General features: G+C 38.4%; 1 protein-coding gene across 2 annotated transcripts; it reads left to right on the forward strand.

Annotated features, from left to right (window-relative positions):
- Window positions 1–4,411: 4,411 nt before the first annotated feature.
- siah1 (siah E3 ubiquitin protein ligase 1) lies at window positions 4,412–26,740 on the forward strand. Of its 2 annotated transcripts, none has more exons than XM_016230812.1 (3): window positions 4,412–4,658; window positions 16,885–16,941; window positions 25,729–26,740. In XM_016230812.1, exons 2-3 carry the CDS (start codon window positions 16,932–16,934, stop codon window positions 26,577–26,579), a joined length of 861 nt encoding a protein of 286 aa, XP_016086298.1. In that variant the 5' UTR covers window positions 4,412–4,658; window positions 16,885–16,931; the 3' UTR covers window positions 26,580–26,740. The 2 variants fall into 2 exon arrangements, with proteins under 2 accessions (XP_016086298.1, XP_016086299.1); XM_016230813.1 differs by lacking the exon at window positions 4,412–4,658 and adding an exon at window positions 13,711–13,841.
- Window positions 26,741–26,746: the final 6 nt, after the last annotated feature.

Below are 26,746 nucleotides of genomic sequence, written 5' to 3' on the forward strand. Positions count from 1 at the left end.
TTTATTGTGTTAAAGGGTTAGTTCACCCAAAAATGAAAATTAGCCCATAAATTACTCACCCTCAAGTCATCCTAGGTGTATATGACTTTCTTCTTTCAGACGAATCCAGTCGGCGTTATATTAAAAATGATCTGTGATCTTTCAAGCTGTTTCTTGGCACTCAGCGGGTGTTGCATGCATCAGTCCAAAAGCACTTAATTAAAATGCGCCCATCCATTAAAAAAAGTGTCTCTAACGGCTCCCGGGGGTGAACAAAGGTCTTCTGTAGCGAATCGATGCATTTTTGTAAGAAAAATATCCATATTCAAAACGTAATAATCCCTTTAATGTAGCTTGCACTCACTGTTGTACACGGAAGCAGTTCCGGGCGGATGACGTTTGGAGGTTGGCTATTCGTATGCGCCTCTCAGAAGTGACGCACGTGGAAGCACAGGGGAGAGATCAAAACAAAACAACGATCACGAATTAGAAGTACAAAACAAGGATTTGTAAAGAAGAATGTCGGAGGATTTCAATATAAGTCAAGAGGAGATTGGATTTCCTTTGCTAAAGTAAGGAAACTTTGCTTCCTTTGCTCCTGTTAACAAACGTTGGTTTTCACGAGACTCACCGGCGCATGCGCAACACTGACCTCATACGTCATCCTCTCGGAGTTGCTTCCGTGTACAACAGTGAGCGCAAGCTACATTAAAGTGATTATTACGTTTTGAATATGGATATTTTTCTTACAAAAACGCATCGATTCGCTACAGTAGGCCTTTGTTCACACCCCCGACACTTTTTTTATGGATGGGCGCATTTTATTTAACTGCTTTTGGACTGATGCATGCAACACCCGCTGACTGACATTAAACAGCTTGAAAGATCAAAGACCATTTTTAATATAACTCCGACTGGATTCGTCTGAAAGAAGAAAGTCATATACACCTAGGAGAACTTGAGGGTGAGTAATTTATGGGCTAATTTTCATTTTTGGGGGTGAACTAACCCTTTAAGTCCTATGACAGTATGAAAGTCAATTATGTAATTTATGTCTTTATAATATATTTTTATATTTATAATATATTTTAAATGGTCAGTATAAATGACCTGTATTTTATGAATATAGTCCCTTGCTATGTTATTATAATATTTGAGGGTCCAGAAAGTTTGAGGGCTCCTGTTCTAGAGTAACTCCACTTACTACATTATGTCGCACACAAAAAAAATATTTTTATATAATGTGAAAAAGGAATGGCTACATTCAGGAGTTTGCTTCCAGGGCACTTTCAAGCAGTGATGTCGTGAGAGCAGGAGCACTCTGGGATTTTAACACACTGGGCCGCACTAAGGGAAAGAAAAATAGACTGTGACTAAATGCTGTTTTGAATCATCAGTGTGGCTCGGAGGGGCCACTCCCATTCCTCCATCTGCTGCAGAGCTTTAAACAATGATGTCATTTCCTCTCAGGGGCTGAGTTGGCAATTTTGGAAGCTTAAAAGAGCACAGGGCTAATTTACAGTAAGAGTGCTACTGTTCCATTTTACAGTCTAATCTAAGCATGTTAAAATATGCCTGTCATGTATCTCTAACAAATGACTCATAATTAGTAATTATTAATATACAACTACAGGTGTGTCTAGGTGATGTTTCATCTTTATTGACACATTTCCAGAGGTGTGTCTAGTCTGCAGTCATATAAACAATGATGGCACTTTTGTATTAGTAGTAGTTTTGGCTCTACTGACAGACATGCGTGTTCTTTTCCATTGCCATGATATGATCAGCACATTATACACTCACCTACTTTCAACACCTGTTTTACACAATTTAGGTAAATACAGTGACTGCCCATTACTGACTGCTAATATGATTCTGGTAATGTCTGACAGAGGCATGAATAATTTATTGTTTTCCTATCACCTGTAACTATGGAACAAACTGCATGCAAACATTTAAAATAATACACTATTGTGTGTGCGTATGGGATATTGAATGAATATGTTTATTTAAAGCATAGTAATGAATGGTGAATTCAGATACACTACTGAAGTCTTTCTTATGCTCACTAAGGCTAAAATGCTAATATTGTGAAATATTATTACAATTCAAAAAATATTATTTATTCCTTTGAAAGTGAAGCTGAATTTCCAGCAGCCATTATAGTCTTCATTGTCACAGGATCCTTCTAATATTATAAATGTCTTTACTGTCATTTTTGGTCATTTTTAATGTGTTCTTGCTTATTATAATAATAATAATTATTATTATTAATCTTTCCCCAAACTTTTGAATGGTAGTGTATCATAGTTTCTGAAGGATCATGTGACCCTGAAGAGTTTGAAAATACTGAAAACATACTGTAATTATTTAGCTGAATTTACCCAATATATAAATGATAAAAAAATCAATAACACCGAGTTACACCACAATGTTCTTGTGCTGTATTAAAGAAATGTGCTTCATGGTAACATTGTTTATTCAATGTACTGTATATTGTGTGTAAAAGGTGTGCAAACTTTTCCATGTCTCATAAAACAAACAGCACATGCTTTGGGATTGACTGCGATTTAAATGCACTAAACCACTCCGATCATGAGAACTGACACGTACAACAGTTTATAGTGGTCACCAGTAATACAATAGGACACCTAGCAGTACCCAGTGACAGGTAAAGGTATCTCAGTCAATTCTAGACGGGGAACTCTCAGGAGTCCTCCAGCAATAAATAATTTTAAAACTTTTAAGCAGACAGACAGTAAAAAAAATAGACTGACATGGGAAAATGAACTATTTGTTTAATTACAGCATGTCACAGACTATTTAAATCACTGACACACCTTTATTAAACACCGTGGTCTCATTGTTACCTATTATGCAATCCATTGAAATCCTGTACATTACACAAAGTCTTCTCAAGTCATCAACTATTTTGTTGATGTCCTCTTTTGAATAGGATGTTTTTTCTTTCTTTTTTTTTTGTTGCAGAACTGATAGGAATAATTTGTTCAAGAGTAAGTTTTGTCTACCTTTTGTTGGACAAAACTTAATAAAACAGTTTAGAATGACATGATCTAGGACCTTTATAGAATGCATAGGCGTCTAACTTGATTAAAGTAAATGGAATCAAATGTTGAACGAATCAGTGACCTAATATAGTTTTTTTTTAAATCAAGGACTGATGGGTCTATAGGTTTTTTAAAAGCAGAATAACAGCAATGTTACCAATAAAACGTGCTGTAAATATGGTGATTGTTTTATTAACATGTGAAACAGAGTTGGTTTTAATAAATTGTATTCTATATAAACAATCTAACCTTTTACCAGAGAAATGAAATTCACATGAAATGTAGTGGGCTATTGTAAATGCAAAGTATAGCCTATGTCGTTATCGTGAGCGGGATCTGGTCGCAACAGAACAATCACATATTAATAAAATCTAAAAATATAATAAAAAGCTACAGTAGCTGACATGGGAAAATGAACTATTTGTTTAATTACAGCATGTCACAGACTATTTAAATCACTGACACACCTTTATTAAACACGGTGGTCTCATTGTTACCTATTATGCAATCCATTGAAATCCTGTACATTACACAAAGTCTTCTCAAGTCATCAACTATTTTGTTGATGTCCTCTTTTGAATAGGATGTTTTTTCTTTCTTTTTTTTTTGTTGCAGAACTGATAGGAATAATTTGTTCAAGAGTAAGTTTTGTCTACCTTTTGTTGGACAAAACTTAATAAAACAGTTTAGAATGACATGATCTAGGACCTTTATAGAATGCATAGGCGTCTAACTTGATTAAAGTAAATGGAATCAAATGTTGAACGAATCAGTGACCTAATATAGTTTTTTTTTAAATCAAGGACTGATGGGTCTATAGGTTTTTTAAAAGCAGAATAACAGCAATGTTACAAATAAAACGTGCTGTAAATATGGTGATTGTTTTATTAACATGTGAAACAGAGTTGGTTTTAATAAATTGTATTCTATATAAACAATCTAACCTTTTACCAGAGAAATGAAATTCACATGAAAAGTAGTGGGCTATTGTAAATGCAAAGTATAGCCTATGTCGTTATCGTAGCGGGATCTGGTCGCAACAGAACAATCACATATTAATAAAATCTAAAAATATAATAAAAAGCTACAGTAGGCTTATGTATACATCTGGGTTTTGTTCGAACATTTTACACTACACTTGGGATGTCAGGGATCACGTTGCTTAAAAAAAGCGCTGAAACAGTTTTCTGAACCGGCTCTTTGGGATGAACTGTTCAAAAGATACGATTCGTGGAAACCATAACGGAGAAATGTCTCCGTGATGTCTCGTTCCCGCTCTCAGGGAACCGGCGTTACGATAGTAACCGAAGACGGTTTTCTCATCATCACTCGTCTGTTGTTGACCCAACGTTGTTCTCCTTCCCGCGTTCATGTGACTAAAGCGCGTTCACGCAGTCTTGTAGTGGCGCTCCCGTGAAAAATATATTTGCACAGCTTCAGTCAGTGCGCGACACCGAGACTGCCGGGCGACAGCAGCGGCTCCTTTTAGCGAATGTGGAAACACAAACATCCCGACAGTTAACGGACGTATTAACCTAACGCGGACCTACGTGTAGTGGATTCTTTTTTAATTGTTCCGTTTGGCAGCAGAAGGATATTTTTTTTCTGGAGGTAAGTGCAGTGTTTAAATCCCACATTCGAGGATAATGGCTCTGTTGTTGATTTTACTAGGCTTAGCGTGCTAGCTAGCTCAAAAGCGGCTAGCCGACCGTGCTATCAACCCTTTTGCCGTGTTCCTCATCAAAACATATTGTGTGTGACCCATTTTTTTTCTGCTAACACGTTACGAGTCCTGGTGTGGTTCGTAACCAGTCACTTTTTTTTTTTATTCTACCAAGCGCTGAGATTTGGTCCATGTAGCCCCATTATTAGCCCGGCTTTACTAGCTTTCTATGCTTATGTTAAGCGATACACACTGTTTATGTAATGAAATGAAATATAACCATTGCAGTGTTTTCTAATTGTAATAGTAGGTTGCATAGATGCAGACACACCATTTGTGTTCATTCTTTTAGTCCCAAGCTTGAGGCCTCGTTAATTGACATTGAATCGTATTAATTGAATGACATGGAATCTGTGTTAATCTCAACATGCAAAGTGCCGTGCAAAAGCAGCCTGGCGTAATAAATGTGTTATATACACAGACAGCGTTAGCTGGGTCAGCATGTGATCTAGTAACCTTTTTATCACTGTTATGGTCAATATAATCTGTAATGATGATGATTTAGAAATCAGTCATAAAGAAAGCATGCACAAAGCTAGCCGTCAACCGACCCTTGTTTTGGAGTCTCTAGTTTACACGACTCTCTCAGACTCAAGATGCTACGGTAAAATCGTGTTCATGTAATTGCTTTGAGACCTAAAGAAGCTTAATGTCACGAATGCCCGTGTCTCTGCTACACATGGGATTTATTTTAAGCTTCCGCGCTCTCAGACGCCTTGAACTTGGCAGCTCGATCACAGCACTCCGTTTTGTTTACAAAGCAGCTACGATTTGCCATGGAGATGTTGCATCTTTGTTGCGAGTCTGAATTGAGCTGTACTGTTTTTGTTGTTCTTTATCCTTAAAGATCCATTTAAGCACCTCCCCTATCGATTACCGTAATTGAGGTTAAGTTGCAGCTGGTTGAAGCAATCGTTAGATAGGATCGGGTCAAATCCCTTCTGTAACTAACCTTATTCTTCTATCAAGGTAAGGTTGTTGTAAATACTGGAGTGTTGCCACAGACTTGATATTTTCCTACTTTTTTTAACAGCTAACCTGCATCTATCTGAGATGTCTTATTTGCCCGTAGACATTTCTATTGGTTTGATGGAAATGCCTGGAAGGCATAAGGTTAAAAATGCATAAACCCTTCTACTTTGGCTTTGGGACACATTAGATTTGTGTTTCTGTGTGTCCAGGTACTTGAAAATGCAATCCTCCTCTTTTATTCTCCCCACACACCTCGGCAGTGATCATGTTATGGAGCATTCTTGTAAAATAATTGCCTTATGCATTTATTTTTGCATTCTAAATGAGTCTCCCTATTCAATAGTATTTATTTGTTTATTTATTGGTATTTATAATGCCTACCTTTAACTAGGGCTGGGCAATATAGCAAAAAAATATCAACGATATAATGTTTCATATCGTTCTGTATCGATAATCATTGACATTTTTTATAACCTTTTATTAAAACAAAAAGCAATAGCAAAAATGTTTAAATTTAACCACTGTATTTATAATTAACACAATTTATTGAGACAAACAACAAATATTTTTTGCTTTAACAATCCAACACATTAAAAATTAAACCAATATCTAATTTCTAATGTTTTATAGGATTGAATAGGTCTTTATTGTATATGTCTAATTGTCTCCCGAGGCCACAGGAGGGCGCAATGAGCAAAATAATGCAGCGCATTTAAATTGCCAACGCAAGGAAGTAACTCTATAAAAACGTGCATTACGTCTAAATTAACTCATAAAAATGTAATATTTCGTAAATTGCATAAACAATTATGAACAAAACAGCATCATGTTTTTATTAGGGGTGGAACGGTTTGTGGAAAAAAAACGAACCGTACGGTTCGGCACGCACTAGGACCGCGGTTCAACTTAAATCTGACAACGCATCTGTAATTTGGTTTGCTATAAATAACACGTAAAACAAACAGGGTTCGGCTAATATATGTTTCTGTTGATGAATGCGCATTCTCGCTTCCCGATACAGCACAACAACAGCGATGGGGGGGAAAAAAACGTGGACAAACCATTCACTCTTGTTCAATGCGACTGCCGTATGCTGAAATATGAGCATTTATTCCGTCATCACCCAGGTGCTGATAGCGCAAGCACACGTTGATATCTGTGTTTAAGATAAACTCATTTAAGCTTTGCCAGTTTAAACATTTACGAGCCAGTCTCAGCCAGAGGACGCGAGCTCGTGTGTGCAGTTAGAAGATTTATGCGTGTGTTCATCCGAAGAGTGCAAACCCGTGCCTCAGAACACGCGCAAGTATTAATCTCTCTCTGAAGTATTATGTTTAAATGGACAAATTCGCACAAAAATTATGTCAAAATGCCCATCTTGGTAAGTATACTATAGCAGACATAGCCAGCTGAACGTACTGTATCAGTGCATTCTCTTAAAGTGACAGCACTTTCTTAATATTAATCAAATGGTAACTACAAATAAATCACTCACTGCTCTTGATTGAATAGCTTTTGTAACTTTAATAAAGATTAATCTTTCAAATATGCAATGCTGTTTTACATTTTGTTACTTTATTCAATTTCTGTACCTAAAAACTAATGTTAGACCTACCTAAAAAAAACTGAAAATCACAGTTTATTTTATTTGTATCTTTACTCTATTGTATTTATTTGTGCTGTTGCTTGTAGTTAGATTGTTCTTATTTTCTTTATTTTTATTTGACAGTATATTTTTTTCCTAAACATAGCACATATCGAACCATACCGAAACTGTGATACGAACCGAACCGTGAGTAAGTTGAAACGTTCCAACCCTAATATATATGCATTACTTAATCCAAAGTGCCGAAGCGCCATTCACACAGACTGCCATTCAAACATATGAGACACAGTGAAAAGGAATAAACCTCCACAAATTCGTGACGCGTATTCTAAAAGTTATTAACTGTTTTAACTTTGCATGGCTTTCTATTAGGGGCTGGACGATATATCGCATGCGATATTTAATGTGCATCTTATCAGTAAAGCCGGTTCTGTAATCAGCGGTAAATCTCCATCACGTGCGTGCTTTCACATTGTGCAGCATTAACTACACAGAGCCGTTGTTCACTGACGAGCTGCGCAAAACCACGTTCATATTTGCACAATTTTTTTTGCGCAGCTTGTCAGTGAACAACATTTCTGTGTAGTTAATGCTGCTCAATGTGAAAGCACACAGGTGATGGAGATTTACAGCTGATTACAGAACCGGCTTTACTGATAAGATGCACGTTAAATATCGCATGCGATTTATCGTGCAGCCCTACTTTCTATACATCTCTTCTGTGAGACGTGAGTGCAGCAGTCATATTTGTCAGTCTAAAAAATCCACTGAATATGCGTTCTGTGTGAATGGCTTGGTTTCGGTTTTAACCCATTCAAGATCTTCTCCGCATTGAGCTTCTATATTTCTCTAATATTTTGAATGAATAACGCAGCAGCGGCGCGTCTCGTGGGCTACACTAACAAAACATTAAAATGCAACAACGTCACTTACAACATCCCCGCATCTCGCGTGCCACTGCTGACGCTCCCTGATGCACACCTAACATTCTAATGCAAATGTTTATTTTAAATTCGACTAATATTCATTCTTTATTTACAATCTCCTCATCACAGGCAGGCACAGCACTCATTTCAGCATGTGTTTGTGTGTGCTGTCTGCGTCACTCATAGTACGTGCCTATATCGTGCGCTATATCGAAAATTTTTTCTATCGATATCGAAGAAGGTGTACCGTCGATAAATATCGATAACATTTTATCTCCCAGGCCTACCTTTAACATATGTTGACTTGCGAGACATCTGTTCCTTTGAAATGGCATTGGTGGGTGTTATTCTATATTGGTGGTCCCTATATTACCATAAAACGAGGAAAAGTGTAAATGTTGGTTAAAAAAATTAAACCATTTATCCTCTTAAATCTACTTAGTGCTGTGTTGTGAAACTAAATATTTGCCTAAAAAAACATGTGGTTGTCGGGACATTTGGATCATTTCAATCAATGTCTGGAGTCATTTTATTGTGACTCTTATGTTTTCAACCTGTTTTTGTGGGGCAGCTGCACACACTTGGTCAGCCAAACTTGGTTGCCCCCCACAGAAACGGCATCTGTCTTTTAGAGTTAGACTCCACAGCTTCAGGGTAATGGTGAGGTAACCTGAGCCTGTTTAGAATAGCTGAAACAGGAGTATAGAGCAGGGATAGACCATTTCACACTCTCTGGTCCATTGCATCTCTCATCTCTTATACTTGCGCACACACAACACTGTTCTCTTTACCCCCTTGTGCCACCAATATGTCTCCTGCATAATCGCTACAGGATCATAATTCTGGTCGACCATCTGTCTAAGTGAAGCAGACAAGCAGCCTGAATGTTTATGTTGTGTACATTCATGGAGGTGGGTGGATTCAGTCATCCCACTGCATTTCAGTATTCTTTCTCCTTGACGACAATCATTTGCACATTTCTATCTTAGCATGTTTTGGATTAATTTGTTGCAGTTACGTCTAATAATTGTGCTTTTGTTCATTTAAATAGTGTTATTGTTATTGGCCAACGAGATTTGCTTGGGTCTGAGATTCTGCTTTGCAAAAGAGCAGAGAACATGCTGAGGTTTTTAGTTTGTGTCATTTATTCATCTGATGTGCAGTGTCTAAGACTATTCAAAGTATGCTCTTCAGCATGTGGAATAGGCACACAATAATTGGCAAGGATCTGACATTTGTGGCCTGTGAAGATGATTGGCAGCTTTTGAATTTTGACACTGAACAGAGACTCAAACCCTCTTACATAAATGTAAATGACAACACAAATGCAGTAAAAGCCTCATTTTTTGTTTTGGGTGCCCACGGCAATTGAATGGTTATAGCTGCATGTTACCTTAACAGCCCCTTGCCCAGAGCTCTAGCTGTATATAGTGTTACAGGATAGAGCGCTAATGGACTCTGTCCATGTAGAAGATATCTTAGAGAAGAGCAGGAGATAATGGATGGGATAGAATCGCTAATGAAGTGTGCATGTTATGCTTCATTTCCCCCTGTTTGTCTAAAGATGGAGAGGCTTCTGTTTCACTTTTGAAGCGAGTGGACCAATTGGAGACAAGCATGTTGAAGATGGTCGTGCAGATGTAGTCCGTTAGATGGTGTGGTTTTAGTAATGTGTAATAAATAAAACCTGTAGAGGATACATTTTTGTCTTTCAGATTTGTATGCCTGAGATAAATTCAATCCTGCTGAAATATTGTATGCTGTTTAATTGTTTATGGTGTTGATATTCACACCAAATTATATGCTATGTGGATGTCCAGTTGTCGGTGCATGTGTTAAAAATGCTTTTGGAGTGTGTAAAAGTCTTCTGTTAAAGGGGTCATATGATGTGATTTCAAGTTTTCCTTTCTCTTTGGAGTGTTACAAACGGTTCGTGAATGGATAAGATCCCTAAAGTTGCAAAGACTAAAGTCTCAAACCCAAAGAGATATTCTTTATAAAAGTTAAGACTGGTCAACGCCCTCCTAAAACGCCTCGTTTAAACACTCCCCCACATGTCTACGTCATGATGTGGGAAGATTTGCATAACGCTGCCCAAATGTTCATGCAAAGAAAGAAGGCATAACTTTATTGTTGCAGCCACCGCCGCTATGTTGTGAAGACGATGTGTGTTTCGTTGCAAAAGCGAAGATACTTTGTTTGGCCTTCCAAAAGAGGACACAACTAGAAATCAGTGGTTAAGTTGCATTTACAACACTGTTCCAGAACAGTTCAACCCAAATATTCTGATGTGTGCAGCGCATTTTATGGAGGACTTTCCTGAGCCTGGGAGAGTAGACTACAATGCCGGCTGTTCTGACTCACAGTCTGTAAGTATGTTTTCATATTTAAAGAATTTGCCACTGATGATTCAAACGGGAGTTTTGAGCAGTGTAGAGTGGCGCTTGTTGTTTGTAAGTTCTCCAATCACAAATGCAGACATGGTTTTATGTTTATGCAGCGCGATATGGAAGTTTTGAGCAGTGTAGAGTGGCGCTTGTTGTTTGTAAGTTCTCCAATCACAAATGCAGACATGGTTTTATGTTTATGCAGCGCGATACGGGAGTTTTGAGCAGTGTAGAGTGGCGCTTGTTGTTTGTAATTTCTCCAATCACAAATGCAGACATGGTTTTATGTTTATGCAGCGTGATACGGGAGTTTTGAGCAGTGTAGAGTGGCGCTTGTTGTTTGTAACTTCTCCAATCACAAATGCAGACATGGTTTTATGTTTATGCAGTGCGATGTGCAACGCAACGCGTAAAAAGACAGTACAAGTCATTATAATCAGTAACTATGTCCCCGCTGGATGCAACAAATGCCTTGTTTTTACTCGGGCTTTACTGGTTTTGTCTCGTCGCGCCGGGACACGGCATCACAGTGGCGTAACATTTCCGTCACACACTTGAGGAAAGTGTTCTTTTTAGGAACATCATATGACCCTTTAAGACAGACTTGGGGCAAAATGATCTGTATCTCGTGTAAAACAACTACATTGATGATCGTAGATTCAGCATGAGTGATATATGATCTCCCCCCCCCCCCCCCCCCTGGAAATGCTGGGCAGAATCTCTGCCCTACCCTCAGCCCTTTTCTTTACAAGTGCTTGTCCTGTGTTGATTAGAGATTTGTACCATTAACAAATCATTCTGCTGTCAGCATATGATCTGGGCCCATGGCGGCAGTGTGGAGCACATGGTGCATTGGCTTCTAGAGTTCAACTATAATTGACCTATCAAGGGAGCATATGAGTCTTTTTATATATCAGTCTGGAATTTTGATTTGAGTTTTTTTTTAAATTTAGTTTATTATTATATAATAAAAATATTAGAATATTATATTAGTATTTTTTAGTTTAGAATATTATGTATGGGTGATGACACTGTCACTGTGGATGTATAATTTTACTCAAAAATATAAAAAACATAAAAGATGCAGTTCATACAGTCAGTGCAAAATTTACTAATGAATTCAGGAGATGACTATACCATTTCTGTGATCTGTTTTCTGTTTCTGGATTTAAAATTTGTGCGTTGTAGTACTGTAATGAAGGACAAAAAAATTAAAAGAGTGAAATATTTTGGGAAACTCAAAGTCAGCTGAATAAATATTAAGTTGATTATACCATTTTGTTGTCAAGAGACAGTGTTTAAAAGATATTTCCTTTTTGTCATTTAAGACGACATCATTTTGTTTGATTTATTTTACTTTTTGGTCATTGACATGGCAAGGCATTTTTCCTTGTGTCCGTGCAGACAGGTTAGTGAGAAATTACGATAAGCACCGTTAACACAGAACAGGATGCCTGCAGGTGTTTCAGTCACACTGTATGTGAGGCAGGACTGAGCAAAACCCATTTCACATGCGTGAACCTTCACATCTGCCCTTTCAAATGATAATGTTGCAACACTGAAACAAAAGACTTAGCAAATGGTCTTTGATAATTTTCAAAGGCTTTCAATTTCTTTTGTAGGTCCATCATTGTATTTAACAGCTCTATGATTAACAGATGTTTTTACATAAATAGGAAAAGGCTGTCTGAAGAACCTAGAGATGAACACCATTTGTTGTGACTGTAATGGCAAGGATTTTAAAACGACGTTTCATGAGCACAGCTTTGTGGAATTTAATGTTTTGGTTGCCATGTTATCACTAGCTAAATCTACAGGGCATGTTTTGACAGAGGCGAGGGACCAAAGGTCACACGAGACGGTCAGAGCCCTGTAGTGTCACACTGGGGGTTGTTGTCCAGGCCTTAGTGTCAGTTTCAAGAGCATTAAGGTCAGATTGTTTTTATCAGCCTTATTCTAGGCATGTTGGGCGTGCGCTGGGGTATTTTGGGTAGTGGTGAGAGGCAATACTTAGTGGTGTATGATGTGGCTCTGAGCTTCTTTATAGCAGTTAAGATTGGCGGTATTGAATTTGTTGTAATGTACTACATTCTCTCTCTACTTACAAAGGCATTAAAGTGCCCGTAAAGCTGCACTGCTCAGTATTTGTGGTTTTGTTAGTGCTGTTTATGAGCAGCGTGTGTGATCGTTGAGTGTTTTGTTTAAGTTGCCGGCTGTCGTAGAGGTGCCATGCTGTAAAATGTCTTTGTCTGGGAGACATGAATGGAGGCAGTGGCAAGAGGAGGAGCTGTGTAATCTGACACGGCTGGGCCCATGAACCGGTCCCACTCCTCCTCCTCCTCAGAGAGAGAGAGAGAACGAGCATGCTGACTTCAGACTGACATTTGACTCCTCAATCCACAGGCAACAGTGGTGACTGTGCAGGCGGGACTCTCTCCTTCCTTCTGCGGTCGTTCTGAGAGTTTGCTCCTCTGTGAAACAGTGTGCTTCTTCCCTCTCCATTTTCTTTACTTGGAGAGCTGACGGGGTACTCTGAAAGTCCTGGGAGTGGTCTTTCTCAAAAAAGTCTTGGAATGTGCATATAAAGGGGGAAATGCCTGACAATTTGACTCCTTGTTTTTAGTCTTTTTGCCTCTTTCTGGAGATTGCTGCTGAAATCTCCTTCAGGCACTGGAATCTGGATCTACTTGTGTAACATTCCTAGACTACAGCAAATTCTTTTCTTTTCTTTTTTCACACATTCTGCTCTACCGACTTTCTTTGTGCTCGTCCTGGGCTGTTCTTTACTGGAGAGAAAGTCTTTTAAAACACAAATCTACTGCTCTCCACTTTGAGGAACACTTGCTGGAATTACGCAGATTGTGCGAGTGTAGGTGTTTTGGAACTCATCCCTTCCTCCTTTGGGTGGTTGGGGGTGGGGATACCTTAGCGTGGCCCTAGGCGACCTGTTGGAGCTGTGTTTCTATCTTAAGCTGCTCTTAGAAGACTAGGTAAACGAGCGTGAAACGGAAAAGGAGGGACCCTCTCGTACGAGTCCTTTTGTTTTTATGGAAAGAGCAAGATGAAGAGTCAATCTGCTCCCCATGTCGGCTACTATTAGACTACAGCCTGTGTACTCATGGAAGGGGGTGCTCAAGCTCTTCTCTTGCATAGCAGCCAGAACTGCTAGTAAACCTAAAGGTAATAGAACCATGCTTGCATTGTTTACTACCACCACTAACTTTACTAACTGAGAGGAAGACCATTTCATTGGTCTCTCATTCACTTTGCCCTAAAATGAAAGCTCTGTTCTCATTTACTAACCATCATGTCATTCCATACCTGAATGACTTTCTTCTGTGGAATGCAAAAATAAATTTGAAAGAAAGTTTTAACTGTTTGTCGGCTTCCTACCATGAAAGTCATGAGTCCAAAACAACATTGAAAATCATTGGACAAAACGTTTTCATTGAATGGACAATATAACACTGAAACGTTTTCAAATGTGACATAAACCAGAAGTCAATCAATACATTAAAAACAGTCATATGTAGCATACCCTTTTTATGTGTAAATAAGAAAACCAATCCATTCACTCAGTTGCTGTCCTTTGGGCCTCTTCTAACGTTCCTGTGATTTCTACTGTGGACAAAGAAGGGAAAGTTGTCTATTTTGAGAGACAACACTTATTTTCTTTTCTCAGTTTGTTTTAAAATGCAGATTTCCCTCCCATCCTTGATTTTATTTTCTTTGTGTATGTTTGTGGAAAGCTTGAGTCTATGGCATGGAAGCGTGGCTTTAATGAAGCCGTCATCAGATCTGCTGTGTGCATTGTACCAGTGTTTTGTACTCCGCTGTGCTTTTATGTTCACTCCATTAGTTTAGAAGTGTAATAGTGTAGACTAAGATGCACGTATAGGTTTTGAGTTGCTGTGGGGGGGTTGAACATTAAAGTGGGACGGTACAGTGAGGGTAAGCTGTGACTCGTCTATCTGCTAAGGCAAATCTGACTCAGACTGGAGTATCATGTATTTCTGTCTTGTATATGGGTAGATGAAAACACATTTTCATTCTCTTGATAAATACATATATTATTTTTAAACATCTGGAAAAAATAAAGAATAATCTGCACTTTATCAATTTAAACTTCTCAATTAAATAATGCAATTTTGAGGTTAATTAAAAATGTAGCCTTCTTCATTAACTAAGTCGCAAATTTTAATTAAAGAAATGTATTTGTTTTTTGTAAACAAGATTTTCCCAAAAAAGACACCTTGTGTTAAATGTTCTTTTTATAGAAAAATACATTTTTAATTTTTAAAGTCTCCATAGTTCAAATAAAATGTCTACAATGCATTTTTGTGTGCATTGTATGCGTTTTTTGAGGTCAGATACATGACTATTAAAATTAAATGTTGCTTAAAACTAGGACTGTGCAATTAATCGAAATTCAGTTTCGATTTCGGCCTCCAACGATTATGAAAATATAATAATCGAGATAAAACGCTTATTGCGCCCCATTCCGCTCCCTTTCCAGCAGTGCGCTTTCACTCCTCCATAAAAGCCCATTTTCATGTGTAAATCAGTAAAATCGTGTAGCGTGACTTTTGCAAAATGGGAGGTGCTTCAGTTATTAAAGTTGATTAGATTTATTAATGTTTTTAAAAGTGCGAAAGAGAACTTGCGCTGTTCTTCAGGAGGATTGCGCTCAGAGAGTAACAGTAAATTGGATCTGTGCGGCTTTTAAAGTGACATCGGGCTATATTCCTGCTTCCGACTTTGTGCTTCATATTAATCAAACCACAAAAGACAAGGACAAAATCACTCGCTGCTCTTCACAAGGTCTTTTGTAGCTTAAATAAGAAACAAAGGAAGCTAATTCTTACAGTGAAGACTATGCTGTTTTATTTTTCATTTGATTATTCAATTTCTATAGGCTTTAGACTTTAGACTTGCATTAAAAAATTTTTTGGTTATATGGCCCACTAATATTGTGTTAAATAATCGTGATTACAATATTGACCAAAATAATCATGATTATGATCTTTGTCATAATCGAGCATCCCTACTTAAAACTATTGACTAGTTACCACATCTGAAATCATAAATTTTTCCTTAAAATAATCGCCTTCAAAAAATAGAAATTTTAACACAAAATTTTAAATGTAAAAAAAAAAAAAAAATCCATGTCCATTTGTCAACTACCCACAGTACATTTCTATGCCTTTATCTTATCCTACATTTGTTTTTTTTTCCTCAAGCCAAAGCTTTTTGCTGGTGGCTAAATGGCTGCATTCGTTTTTTGTATGACATAGAATTGATCCCGAGATTTGGTACATCGTGACAGGTCACTGTATGACTCATGAATGGATTCATAACTTAATCATGAGGTTCTCATACTAGCAGCAGAGTCAATTACGATTGTTGATATCAAAACAAAATTGAGTTTTCAGCTTTTAAGTCCCTGTTGGCTTTTGGTCATGCTGATCCATGATATTGACTATCTGCCAGATTTAGACTTCTATATCTCTTAAACTGCTGAATAATTTCACCAGATACTTTAATGCATATTGATCGACCTTCCATTTTGAATGGCTTCTGATGAAATATTGAAGTGTGGCCTAATGCAGAGAAATCAATGTGAAGCCCAGACGCTGTTGTGCTGTGCATTAGTCTTGCCCACCGTGAGTATCAGCTTTAACAGGCTTCAGGTTAGGAAGGCTAAAAATTGTATAAAGCTATATTCGTAGGGCCACTAAAAGGAGGTCGGTTGGAGGGGTGTGTCCATATAAATATCTCTAGATCATGGTATGAAGAAATATCTGTTCTACTTGTTTTGTACCTGTATTGTTCCCAGTTTCATTGACTCTTCTGTTATCATAATTTATTATACAGTTGCTATAGAAAAAACAAAAGTTATGTTGTTTAGAAAGTCATTGTCTAAGAACAATGTTTAAGAAGGATTTGCAACACTTAAGTAGTTGTTGTTTAGTTGGTGTGGGAGCTTAGTGACACTTAAACAGCATAGAAACACTTTTTTTTTTTTTGGTTACGCAATGGACAAACTGACTAGCTGTGAGACCTGATTTTCACCTCTCTTTATTCTTTGTGGAAAAACCAAACACTCACTTATAAAATAAAACGGAAAAGCAGCTCAACAGTTGGAAAACAATCTAAAGTGTCTTCACTGTATTTTACAAGACTAACCAAACCTTCTCTCTCTCTGCATTCTCTATCATTCCAGAGGTCCACACATTTCAAGGAAAGAAGACAGACATACTTGGGAATCATATGGACGAAGGCAAGTATTCAGTTTTATGTTCTCACTGTGTGAGTTCTGTTATTGTATTTTTAGGACATGCAATGTTTAGGTTATCCAAACAGAGACTACTGCCAATGTGCAGGCCTTTGGAAATGTAGGATCGTTGAAACTTGCAACATGGTTGGGTTTTTCTTGGATGTGATGCTCCATTTCATGTTCAGCTGATGTTTAGTTCAGCTTCAGTTCATGGGGATGTGCAAGGCTTCTTAGTGAATGGAGAAATATCTGAGGAAAGATGGGTGATAAGGGCTTGTGCTTATATTCACTCTCAGTCCCCTTCCGGAAAGCAGGACACATCTGTACCGTCAGACTTCCAGACCCTCTGAGCCTGTTACCACATTCAACTATTAGACATTGCAAAGTGGCCCATCTCTTAAGAAACTAAATTTGGTGGGTTACACCACATTGCCATCTCTTTGGCCTTAATCTCTTCGTCCACCAGAACCCTGCATACTGAACTTCTTGTCTGTGCTTTCCATCAATTTTATAAGGACTTCTTCCAGAGAACTGTGTTCAAGAACGCTGTTTACAAATGAAACTAGACCAAAAGCAGTTAATTTTATTGGAACATGTCCCAGAATGTATCCCACAAACCCCTTCTGCATTCATGTGTACTGTACAAGCTTGTTTCCATAGCACATATAAGCCTCATAATAATGAAAGAGCTAGTCAAACTCTAATCGTAAATCTTAATAACCCACAAAACTTTTATCCATTTTGAGTACTGCTTTCAGATCTCAGGAATAAAACTAATTCCCATTAAAGAATGTTGCAGAACGTTAACCACATTACAGAGGCTGCAGCAAGCTTAACTCCAATGGTAACACCTACTGAGTGAACAAAGCACTTGACCACAAACATCTCCATGGAGTCTGGCAGCAGACCACATTATTACTGTACCTGATTAAACACCAAGCCAGAGTTTAATAAAACTGAAATTTGCTAACCCTTTCTATCTAATGTCATTAATTAGCGCTATCGTCATTTTGCTAGGCTGCGAAATGGATATTAGATGGTTCTGCCTCACGCTTTTCAAAGTGCTGCATTGTAAGAAACTGTTCAAGTGTTTCATTAATGTAGGTGTTTGTCTCAGAGGTTAGTTATGCAACTTTGTACTGTCTAAACAAGATGCAGACTCTTTCATTTTCTCAGTGTGAATATTTTTACTATGATATTGTTTCTGTGCCTCTTCAATAGTTAGTTAATCAATGCCCTTAAATGAACAGAACCTGCTTCTTGATTTTAACCAGGTTTTTATTTTTATGTGCAGTTATAAAATTTGATTGTTACATCACTTACAATATTGAATTATGAAAATGTTCAATTGTGTATTCAAGCAATGCACTTATTTAATCTCAGATATGGCTTGAGAATATTTTGTTTTCAAAACTTTCAACTCATGTTGTCACGTCTCGTCAGAAACCAGCCCATATTTCTTACCAGACATGTGGAGTCCCAGCTCATGCTCCAGGCATGACGAACCTAGGTTGCAGTTTTGATATTTAAATCCATCAGCAAAAATTTGAATATTTGAGATGTGACTACATTGCAATTATCTGTGTCCTGACTTGGAGATGAGTGATGACTCCAGAGATTTAGCTTTTTGTGCTATTGCTGCAGGGTGTGGTAAATGGTAGGGATGCAACAATACAATTTTTTCCAATCCGATCTATAAAATTCTGAGTATAGGCCAATTCCGATCCGATACCAGCGCAGGTTTTTTTTTTTTTAAATCAGTGTAGAATTTCTATACTTTTGTTTGTTGATCTGATCGTCACTCTTTTGTGTGTTAAACACAATCTACTAAATATAGACAACTTCATTTTAATGAAAAATAACAATTGAAAAAATATATAATAATTTATGACAAAAATACTATTATAAACTAGGTTAGTTTAGGATAATTTAGCAGCAAATTCATTCTAGAAAAATCATGAGTGCACAATTTTATAAAATCTAAACATTTAGTGAAATAACATTATTTAGTGGGGAACAAATAAAAGTGCTCATTCTATGATATCATTGAAAATTGTTTGAGGTTAACACCTCACCATATTCTAGCTTGCAAATAATCACAACTCAATCGAAATCAAAAGCTTTGTTCACTCAGGTTGTAGTGTTGGGTTGGCTTGAACTTTGTAACCATTGATTGAAGAATTCTGAAACCCCAGAAACGTACTGGACAAAAGTATACAAATGCAGGTGCAAATCGTTGTGCAGTTGTACATACTATTGGTTCTTACATTACATTAATGTAGTGGTAAAAATTATTTCAGTTGTCAGTAGGGCTGTGTATCACCAGCAAAGTCACTATACGATACATATCACAGTACAGAGGCTACGATACGTATCACGATACGGGACTGCACTGAATTTCACCTCAGAAGAATTTTGTAAAACAGCTGTTTATTAAACACTGCATACCATAGGGCCGTTGCTAACTATTGGCAGAACAGGCACTTGACCTCGGCATTATGAAGGGCCACTATAACTGTACCACAGTACAATAGCCTATAGGTAATGGCATATGTTTCATGTTTACATTGTGCACTCCCCACCCTACAATATTCTGATTGCTTGCATCTTGTTTTTAAGCCCATATATAATAATGTACTCGTTCTAATAAATTTATATTGTAATGTACTCATTCTATTAAAATCATCTTAACATTGCTGGTAGGTTATCATTGCACAAATCAACACACCAGGTTTTTATTTTTATGTGCAGTTATAAAATTTGATTGTTACATCACTTACAATATTGAATTATGAAAATGTTCAATTGTGTATTCAAGCAATGCACTTATTTAATCTCAGATATGGCTTGAGAATATTTTGTTTTCAAAACTTTCAACTCATGTTGTCACATCTCGTCAGAAACCAGCCCATATTTCTTACCAGACATGTGGAGTCCCAGCTCATGCTCCAGGCATGACGAACCTAGGTTGCAGTTTTGATATTTAAATCCATCAGCAAAAATTAGAATATTTGAGATGTGACTACATTGCAATTATCTGTGTCCTGACTTGGAGATGAGTGATGACTCCAGAGATTTAGCTTTTTGTGCTATTGCTGCAGGGTGTGGTAAATGGTAGGGATGCAACAATACAATTTTTTCCAATCCGATCTATAAAATTCTGAGTATAGGCCAATTCCGATCCGATACCAGCGCAGGTTTTTTTTTTTTTAAATCAGTGTAGAATTTCTATACTTTTGTTTGTTGATCTGATCGTCACTCTTTTGTGTGTTAAACACAATCTACTAAATATAGACAACTTCATTTTAATGAAAAATAACAATTGAAAAAATATATAATAATTTATGACAAAAATACTATTATAAACTAGGTTAGTTTAGGATAATTTAGCAGCAAATTCATTCTAGAAAAATCATGAGTGCACAATTTTATAAAATCTAAACATTTAGTGAAATAACATTATTTAGTGGGGAACAAATAAAAGTGTTCATTCTATGATATCATTGAAAATTGTTTGAGGTTAACACCTCACCATATTCTAGCTTGCAAATAATCACAACTCAATCGAAATCAAAAGCTTTGTTCACTCAGGTTGTAGTGTTGGGTTGGCTTGAACTTTGTAACCATTGATTGAAGAATTCTGAAACCCCAGAAACGTACTGGACAAAAGTATACAAATGCAGGTGCAAATCGTTGTGCAGTTGTACATACTATTGGTTCTTACATTACATTAATGTAGTGGTAAAAATTATTTCAGTTGTCAGTAGGGCTGTGTATCACCAGCAAAGTCACTATACGATACATATCACAGTACAGAGGCTACGATACGTATCACGATACGGGACTGCACTGAATTTCACCTCAGAAGAATTTTGTAAAACAGCTGTTTATTAAACACTGCATACCATAGGGCCGTTGCTAACTATTGGCAGAACAGGCACTTGACCTCGGCATTATGAAGGGCCACTATAACTGTACCACAGTACAATAGCCTATAGGTAATGGCATATGTTTCATGTTTACATTGTGCACTCCCCACCCTACAATATTCTGATTGCTTGCATCTTGTTTTTAAGCCCATATATAATAATGTACTCGTTCTAATAAATTTATATTGTAATGTACTCATTCTATTAAAATCATCTTAACATTGCTGGTAGGTTATCATTGCACAAATCAACACACTCACTCTACTATTTTAAATCTACTTTAAAAAAAAAAAATTAGAAGAGTTCTAAACTAATTCGCTGTTTACACTGTTCCTCACACACACGTTTAGTCGGATCACTCTGCACGCGCGCACAGACATTCCGCAATTTTATCAATAAAATAGCTTAATCGCTGAAGAGCTACATTATCTTTCTAAATAAGGAGCTGGTAACATCATTGTATCTAAAGGAATTAAAGCCACAACTTCACTGTTAATAGAGAAACGCGGCAAAACGGTGGTAATTCATACATACACAGCCTCTCTCTCTCTCTCATATACTGTAAATGAACACTTGATAAATCACACTTTTCTGATAATATAATAATGAAGTGGAGATCGCTAAACTGCAAGCTAACCGGTGTTTTCAGAAAGCAAACGCGTTTATCCTCAGCAGAGAGAGCGTGCGTGCACATGGTTGCCAGGTTGACAAAGATAATTAACACATTTAACAGATATTTCCATATTGCTCAAGTGAGAAGCTCTGTTTCGGGGATTACGTCTCTTCATATCAGGCAAACCCGGTTGTGTTCCTCTGCGGCCAGATCAAACCTCGTTGTAGCCTATATATTATGCTCTATTCATTATTTTTTAGAAACCTTGCACTTTTCTACTCCGTTTTAAACTGTGTTCTTGTATTCAAATTTAGCGCGGTCCACTGCAGCGCATGTGCCACAATATCGATACAGGGCCAGCTGTATCGATACTTGTATCGTCAGATCTCTGTGACGATACATCATCGTATCGATGTATCAAACACAGCACTAGTTGTTAGTGCCATTAGACCAGATGTGTTTTTATTTAAGCAAGGTTACAGGTCAACTTGTTGACCTTGCATAGCTAAAATTGTTTTGTTCACATACTTTATTAAGAGTTTGTGTCTTGGATTTAAGACCTGACTATGACTTGTCAAGGGTTGTTTTTATTTTTATTTTTGACTCCGTTCAGCACTAATGCTGATGTTACCCTCAGCATTAATGCTGATGTTTTTGCTGAGGCTCCATTGATTTGATGTACTAAAGTTACCTGGCCTAACTGTCTACCTGAGACACACAAATAACAGTCTTGGGTATTGCAGCTTCAGCTTGTGCAGTGTAGGCCAGTTGCATTGCCATTTGCCTTTTTGTTCTGTCTTCCTAACGCCATTAGAAGACCTGACAATGAGTTCTAACCACTTCCTCTGGGGTTACAGGATTTCCTGTTATATGTGATGGACTGCAAACTTTCCACTGACATAGCAGCTCAGCACTGCTGGAGAAAAGAGACACACCACAGTTCTTTTCATTCCCAGACGAAGAACTTTACAAAGAAAAATCAGCAGGGGCTTCTACCACTCTTACTTTCTCTTAATTACTCTTACACACTTATGTGCCATATAATTTCTCCAGTGTTTTCTAGACTTACTTTTGGCACAGTGGACTAAATAGGAAAACAAAGGGCAAACAGTCACACTATACATTATAGCTTTCCAAAAGAATAACCCAAATTATATGAAAGTTTTTTTTGTTTGTTTTAAACATTTCATTGATGAATTGACACTTATTCTTGCTCATGACATTGAAGGTTAATTTAAGATAAGACTAATCGGATGAACATGCTGCTCTGGAATGCTTCTCTGCCCCCCTCAAGAAACAAATTTCTGATGGATTGATATTTAGCTTTGGCAGAAGGAGCGTATTTTGCCTGCCAAGCACAACTTATAAAAGTCAATGTCCATAAATAATTCTTTCTCACAGTTCAAGCACTATCTCAAACTCTAACTCTAAACTTGACAGGACCTATATGCTTGCTTTCCCTTCCCTCCCCTCCCAATTCATTTACACTTTTTCCTCTTAGTAAGACACATGCATCACTTCAGCTGTCATTAAAATCTCAGCTTAATGGAGCAACAATGTCGTAACAGTAGTGTACAATAGCCATCAGCCACTCAGACTGTTTCGTGGTGGGAGGTTGGCCCGCTGTCTCTTTGGCTCAACGTCAAGCAGACAGACTGTCTTTGCTTCTTGTATTGTATCAGTGACAGCTGCTCTGGATATAAGTTGTGTCCAGTCCTGTTACTGGAGGGCCAACATCCTGCAGAGTTCAGCACTAACCTGTCTGAAAGTTTCTAATAATCCTAAAGACCTAGATTAGCTGGTTCAGATGTGTTTAATTAATTTGGAGTTAAACTCTGCAGATCGTTAGCCCTCCAGGACACCCCTGACATGCGTACCCAGGTGATAGCCTGTAAAATGTTTCTCTACAGTTCTAACACAATTTGGGGACTTGTCCGGGATTTGACCACACATGTCATGCACTCAAGCAAGAATCTTACATTCATTCATACATGTACAACATGACTTACCCAAGTGAGGCAGTGTTCCTGTAACAGTGTTTCTCAACCCTGGTCCTGGGCGCCCCCCAGCACTGCACATTTTGTGTGTCTCCCTAATCAAACACACCTGATTCAACTCATTAGAAACTCCAGGACCTGAAATGGGTGTGTCAGATAAGGGAGACATACAAAATGTGCAGTGTTGGGGGGTGCCCAGGACCAGGGTTGAGAAACACTGCTGTAACATTTCAGGATTGTGCTAGCAATAACAAGACTATGAGTTCGATACTTATTGATGTACGAATATATCTTGAATGCAGTGTTGCTTTAGAGTGTTGTAAAACATGTTCCTGCATCATTCTTTGTTGTTCTAGGACCTAGGTCTAACCCTTTTCCTTCTGACTGGTTGATAGAAATGTTCCAGGACCAAAGGATGATGATCCAGGAACATGTGTAAATCATGTTAAGCACCCATATATATTTGTTGCCACCTCTAATCCTCTGGTCTTTGACTACAAACCTAGAAAGGCATTGAGGACGTAGTGCTAGCTCTTGCGCTTGGGCTAATTTTGGCCTCAGTTGTTATACTCGGAGAGCTGCTCAGTGAGGAGTCTAAAAATACTTAAGGCTTTATCAGAGCAGATGTGTTTACTAGCAGATTCTAAGCCACCTACATACACACACGGAGTTCGTCATCTGGCACTGTCCTTATTCCTCCATATGAGACGATATACTGTGCTCTGATTAGTGGTCGACCGATATATCTGCTGATATTTGGCATTTTTCAAATATCGGCATCGGCCGATAAGTTTTTCTGTTTGGCCGATGCGTTCGTGCCGGGATGTTTATTTTGACGGCGCTGAGAATGGCAGCGTCTGAGCACACAGTGCTCACATTCTCCCTCTTGTCCGCTGTCGTTGTTAAAGGGGTCATATGATGCGATTTTCAATTTTTCCTTTCTCTTTGGAGTGTTACAAGCTCTTGGTGCATGAAGATCCGTAAAGTTGCAAAGACTAAAGTCTCAAATCCAAAGAGATATTCTTTATAAAAGTTGAGTCGGCCACGCCTACCTAAAACGGCTCGTTCTAGCACGCCCCCACATATCTACATCACTATGTGAAAATATTAGCATAATGCCACCCAAATGTGCACGCAAAGAAAGAAGGCGTGGTTTCAGGAAGGGGCATAGAGGACCTACAATAATGTACAGTATTTGAAAAATTTTGTTTTTTGAGCATTAAAACATGTCAACATATTCTGTAACACCAAATACACAAAATAATATTTTAAAAAAGCATCATATGACCCCTTTAAATTGTATATGCACCAAAGATTTTTTCAAGATATTGTTTCTGCTGCCAAATTATACAGTCAGCTAGTTTAATTTCATAGCTTATATATTTTTATTCAAATGTATTTTTTCTCCGTAATGAGGAAGTGAGTATTTAGTGGATTATGTTTAACAAAGGGTTTTAAAAAAAGTGTGACCATTAGTTCCACAAACACAGTATTGATATTCTGTAGTGGTGTAGAAAAAAAATAGCGCTGGTGTTGGATCGGTATTGTCCGATTCTTAGAATTTGGAATTCTCTGTAATCTTACACTGCAAAATAATAACTCAAAGATTAAAAGATAACATCATAATTATTTACTGAACCTTTAAATTAATCACAATTATATAATGAAAGCCATAAAAAAACATACAATTAATCGTCATGATTGCCAAAGCCCTAAAACAGACAATTAATCGCAATAACCATGACTATTTTTTAGACAATTAAACTTCAGCCAAATTTCATAATCGTGACAGCCCTACAGAGTCCACTCTCCATGTCTGGCTTTTAAAAAAAAAATTTGAGGCGTGAAGATCTGTGCATTTTAGTTGTGACAGAAATAGCTGCCCCAAGCCTTCCCCAGAGGCCCACGTCTGACTTATCAGTGGAACTAGACTGCTATATCTATGAGCCACTCAGGAAGAACAGGCCTCAGCGCTGCTGAGACTCTTTCATAGCTTTATTTGGCGTTCATAGTGGTTGAATCAGCAGAAACGTGTACCTTTTTTCCCCCCGAGGCTACATTTTAAAATGTCTACTGTTTTATGTTCAGGATGCAGAGGTGCTCAGGTCAGAGATGCCAGCTGATCTCTGTTGTCATGCGTAATGGAGTTCAGCTGCAGTTGGATTTGGTGTAAATGCATGTACCTCCATTTCCTTCTGGCTGTCTGTGTTAGCCATGCTAACTCTCTTCTCTGTCTCCCTCTGTTGTTCAGAAATGAGTCGCCAGACTGCCACAGCGCTGCCCACAGGAACCTCGAAGTGTCCCCCTTCTCAGCGTGTCCCTACCTTGTCGGGCACCACCGCATCCAACAGTGACCTCGCCAGCCTGTTCGAGTGCCCGGTCTGTTTTGACTATGTGCTGCCGCCCATCCTGCAGTGCCAGAGCGGCCATTTGGTTTGTAGCAACTGCCGGCCCAAACTCACCTGCTGCCCCACCTGCAGAGGCCCTCTTGGTTCAATCCGCAATTTGGCCATGGAGAAAGTGGCCAACTCAGTGCTTTTCCCATGCAAGTATGCCTCATCGGGCTGCGAAGTCACCCTACCGCACACAGACAAAGCTGAACACGAGGAGCTTTGTGAATTCCGGCCATACTCTTGCCCCTGTCCTGGCGCCTCCTGCAAGTGGCAGGGATCTCTCGACGCCGTCATGCCCCACTTGCTGCACCAGCACAAGTCCATAACCACGCTACAAGGTGAGGATATTGTCTTCCTGGCCACAGACATCAACTTGCCTGGGGCGGTGGACTGGGTCATGATGCAGTCATGCTTCGGCTTCCATTTTATGCTCGTGCTGGAGAAGCAGGAGAAATATGACGGCCACCAGCAGTTCTTTGCCATCGTGCAGCTGATCGGCACACGGAAACAGGCAGAAAACTTCGCCTACCGGCTGGAGTTGAATGGCCACCGGCGGAGACTCACCTGGGAAGCGACGCCACGTTCAATTCATGAGGGCATCGCCACCGCCATCATGAACAGTGACTGCCTTGTGTTTGACACCTCCATTGCTCAGCTGTTTGCAGAGAACGGCAACCTGGGCATCAACGTCACCATATCCATGTGCTGAGGACTAACAGCCGTGCATACTTGAACGCATTCACACACATACAAACATGAAACCAGACATTTCAATACACCGCAGGATACCTTGAGTTGTGCTTGGGGGATGGGGGAGTAGCTAACCTAGGGAACTATTTGCTGTTGTTCGCTCGAACTAGTCATCAAAAAGAACAA

Source organism: Sinocyclocheilus grahami, unplaced genomic scaffold, assembly GCF_001515645.1.
Source record: "Sinocyclocheilus grahami isolate Dianchi unplaced genomic scaffold, SAMN03320097.WGS_v1.1 scaffold377.1, whole genome shotgun sequence".
Lineage (NCBI taxonomy): Eukaryota > Metazoa > Chordata > Actinopteri > Cypriniformes > Cyprinidae > Sinocyclocheilus > Sinocyclocheilus grahami.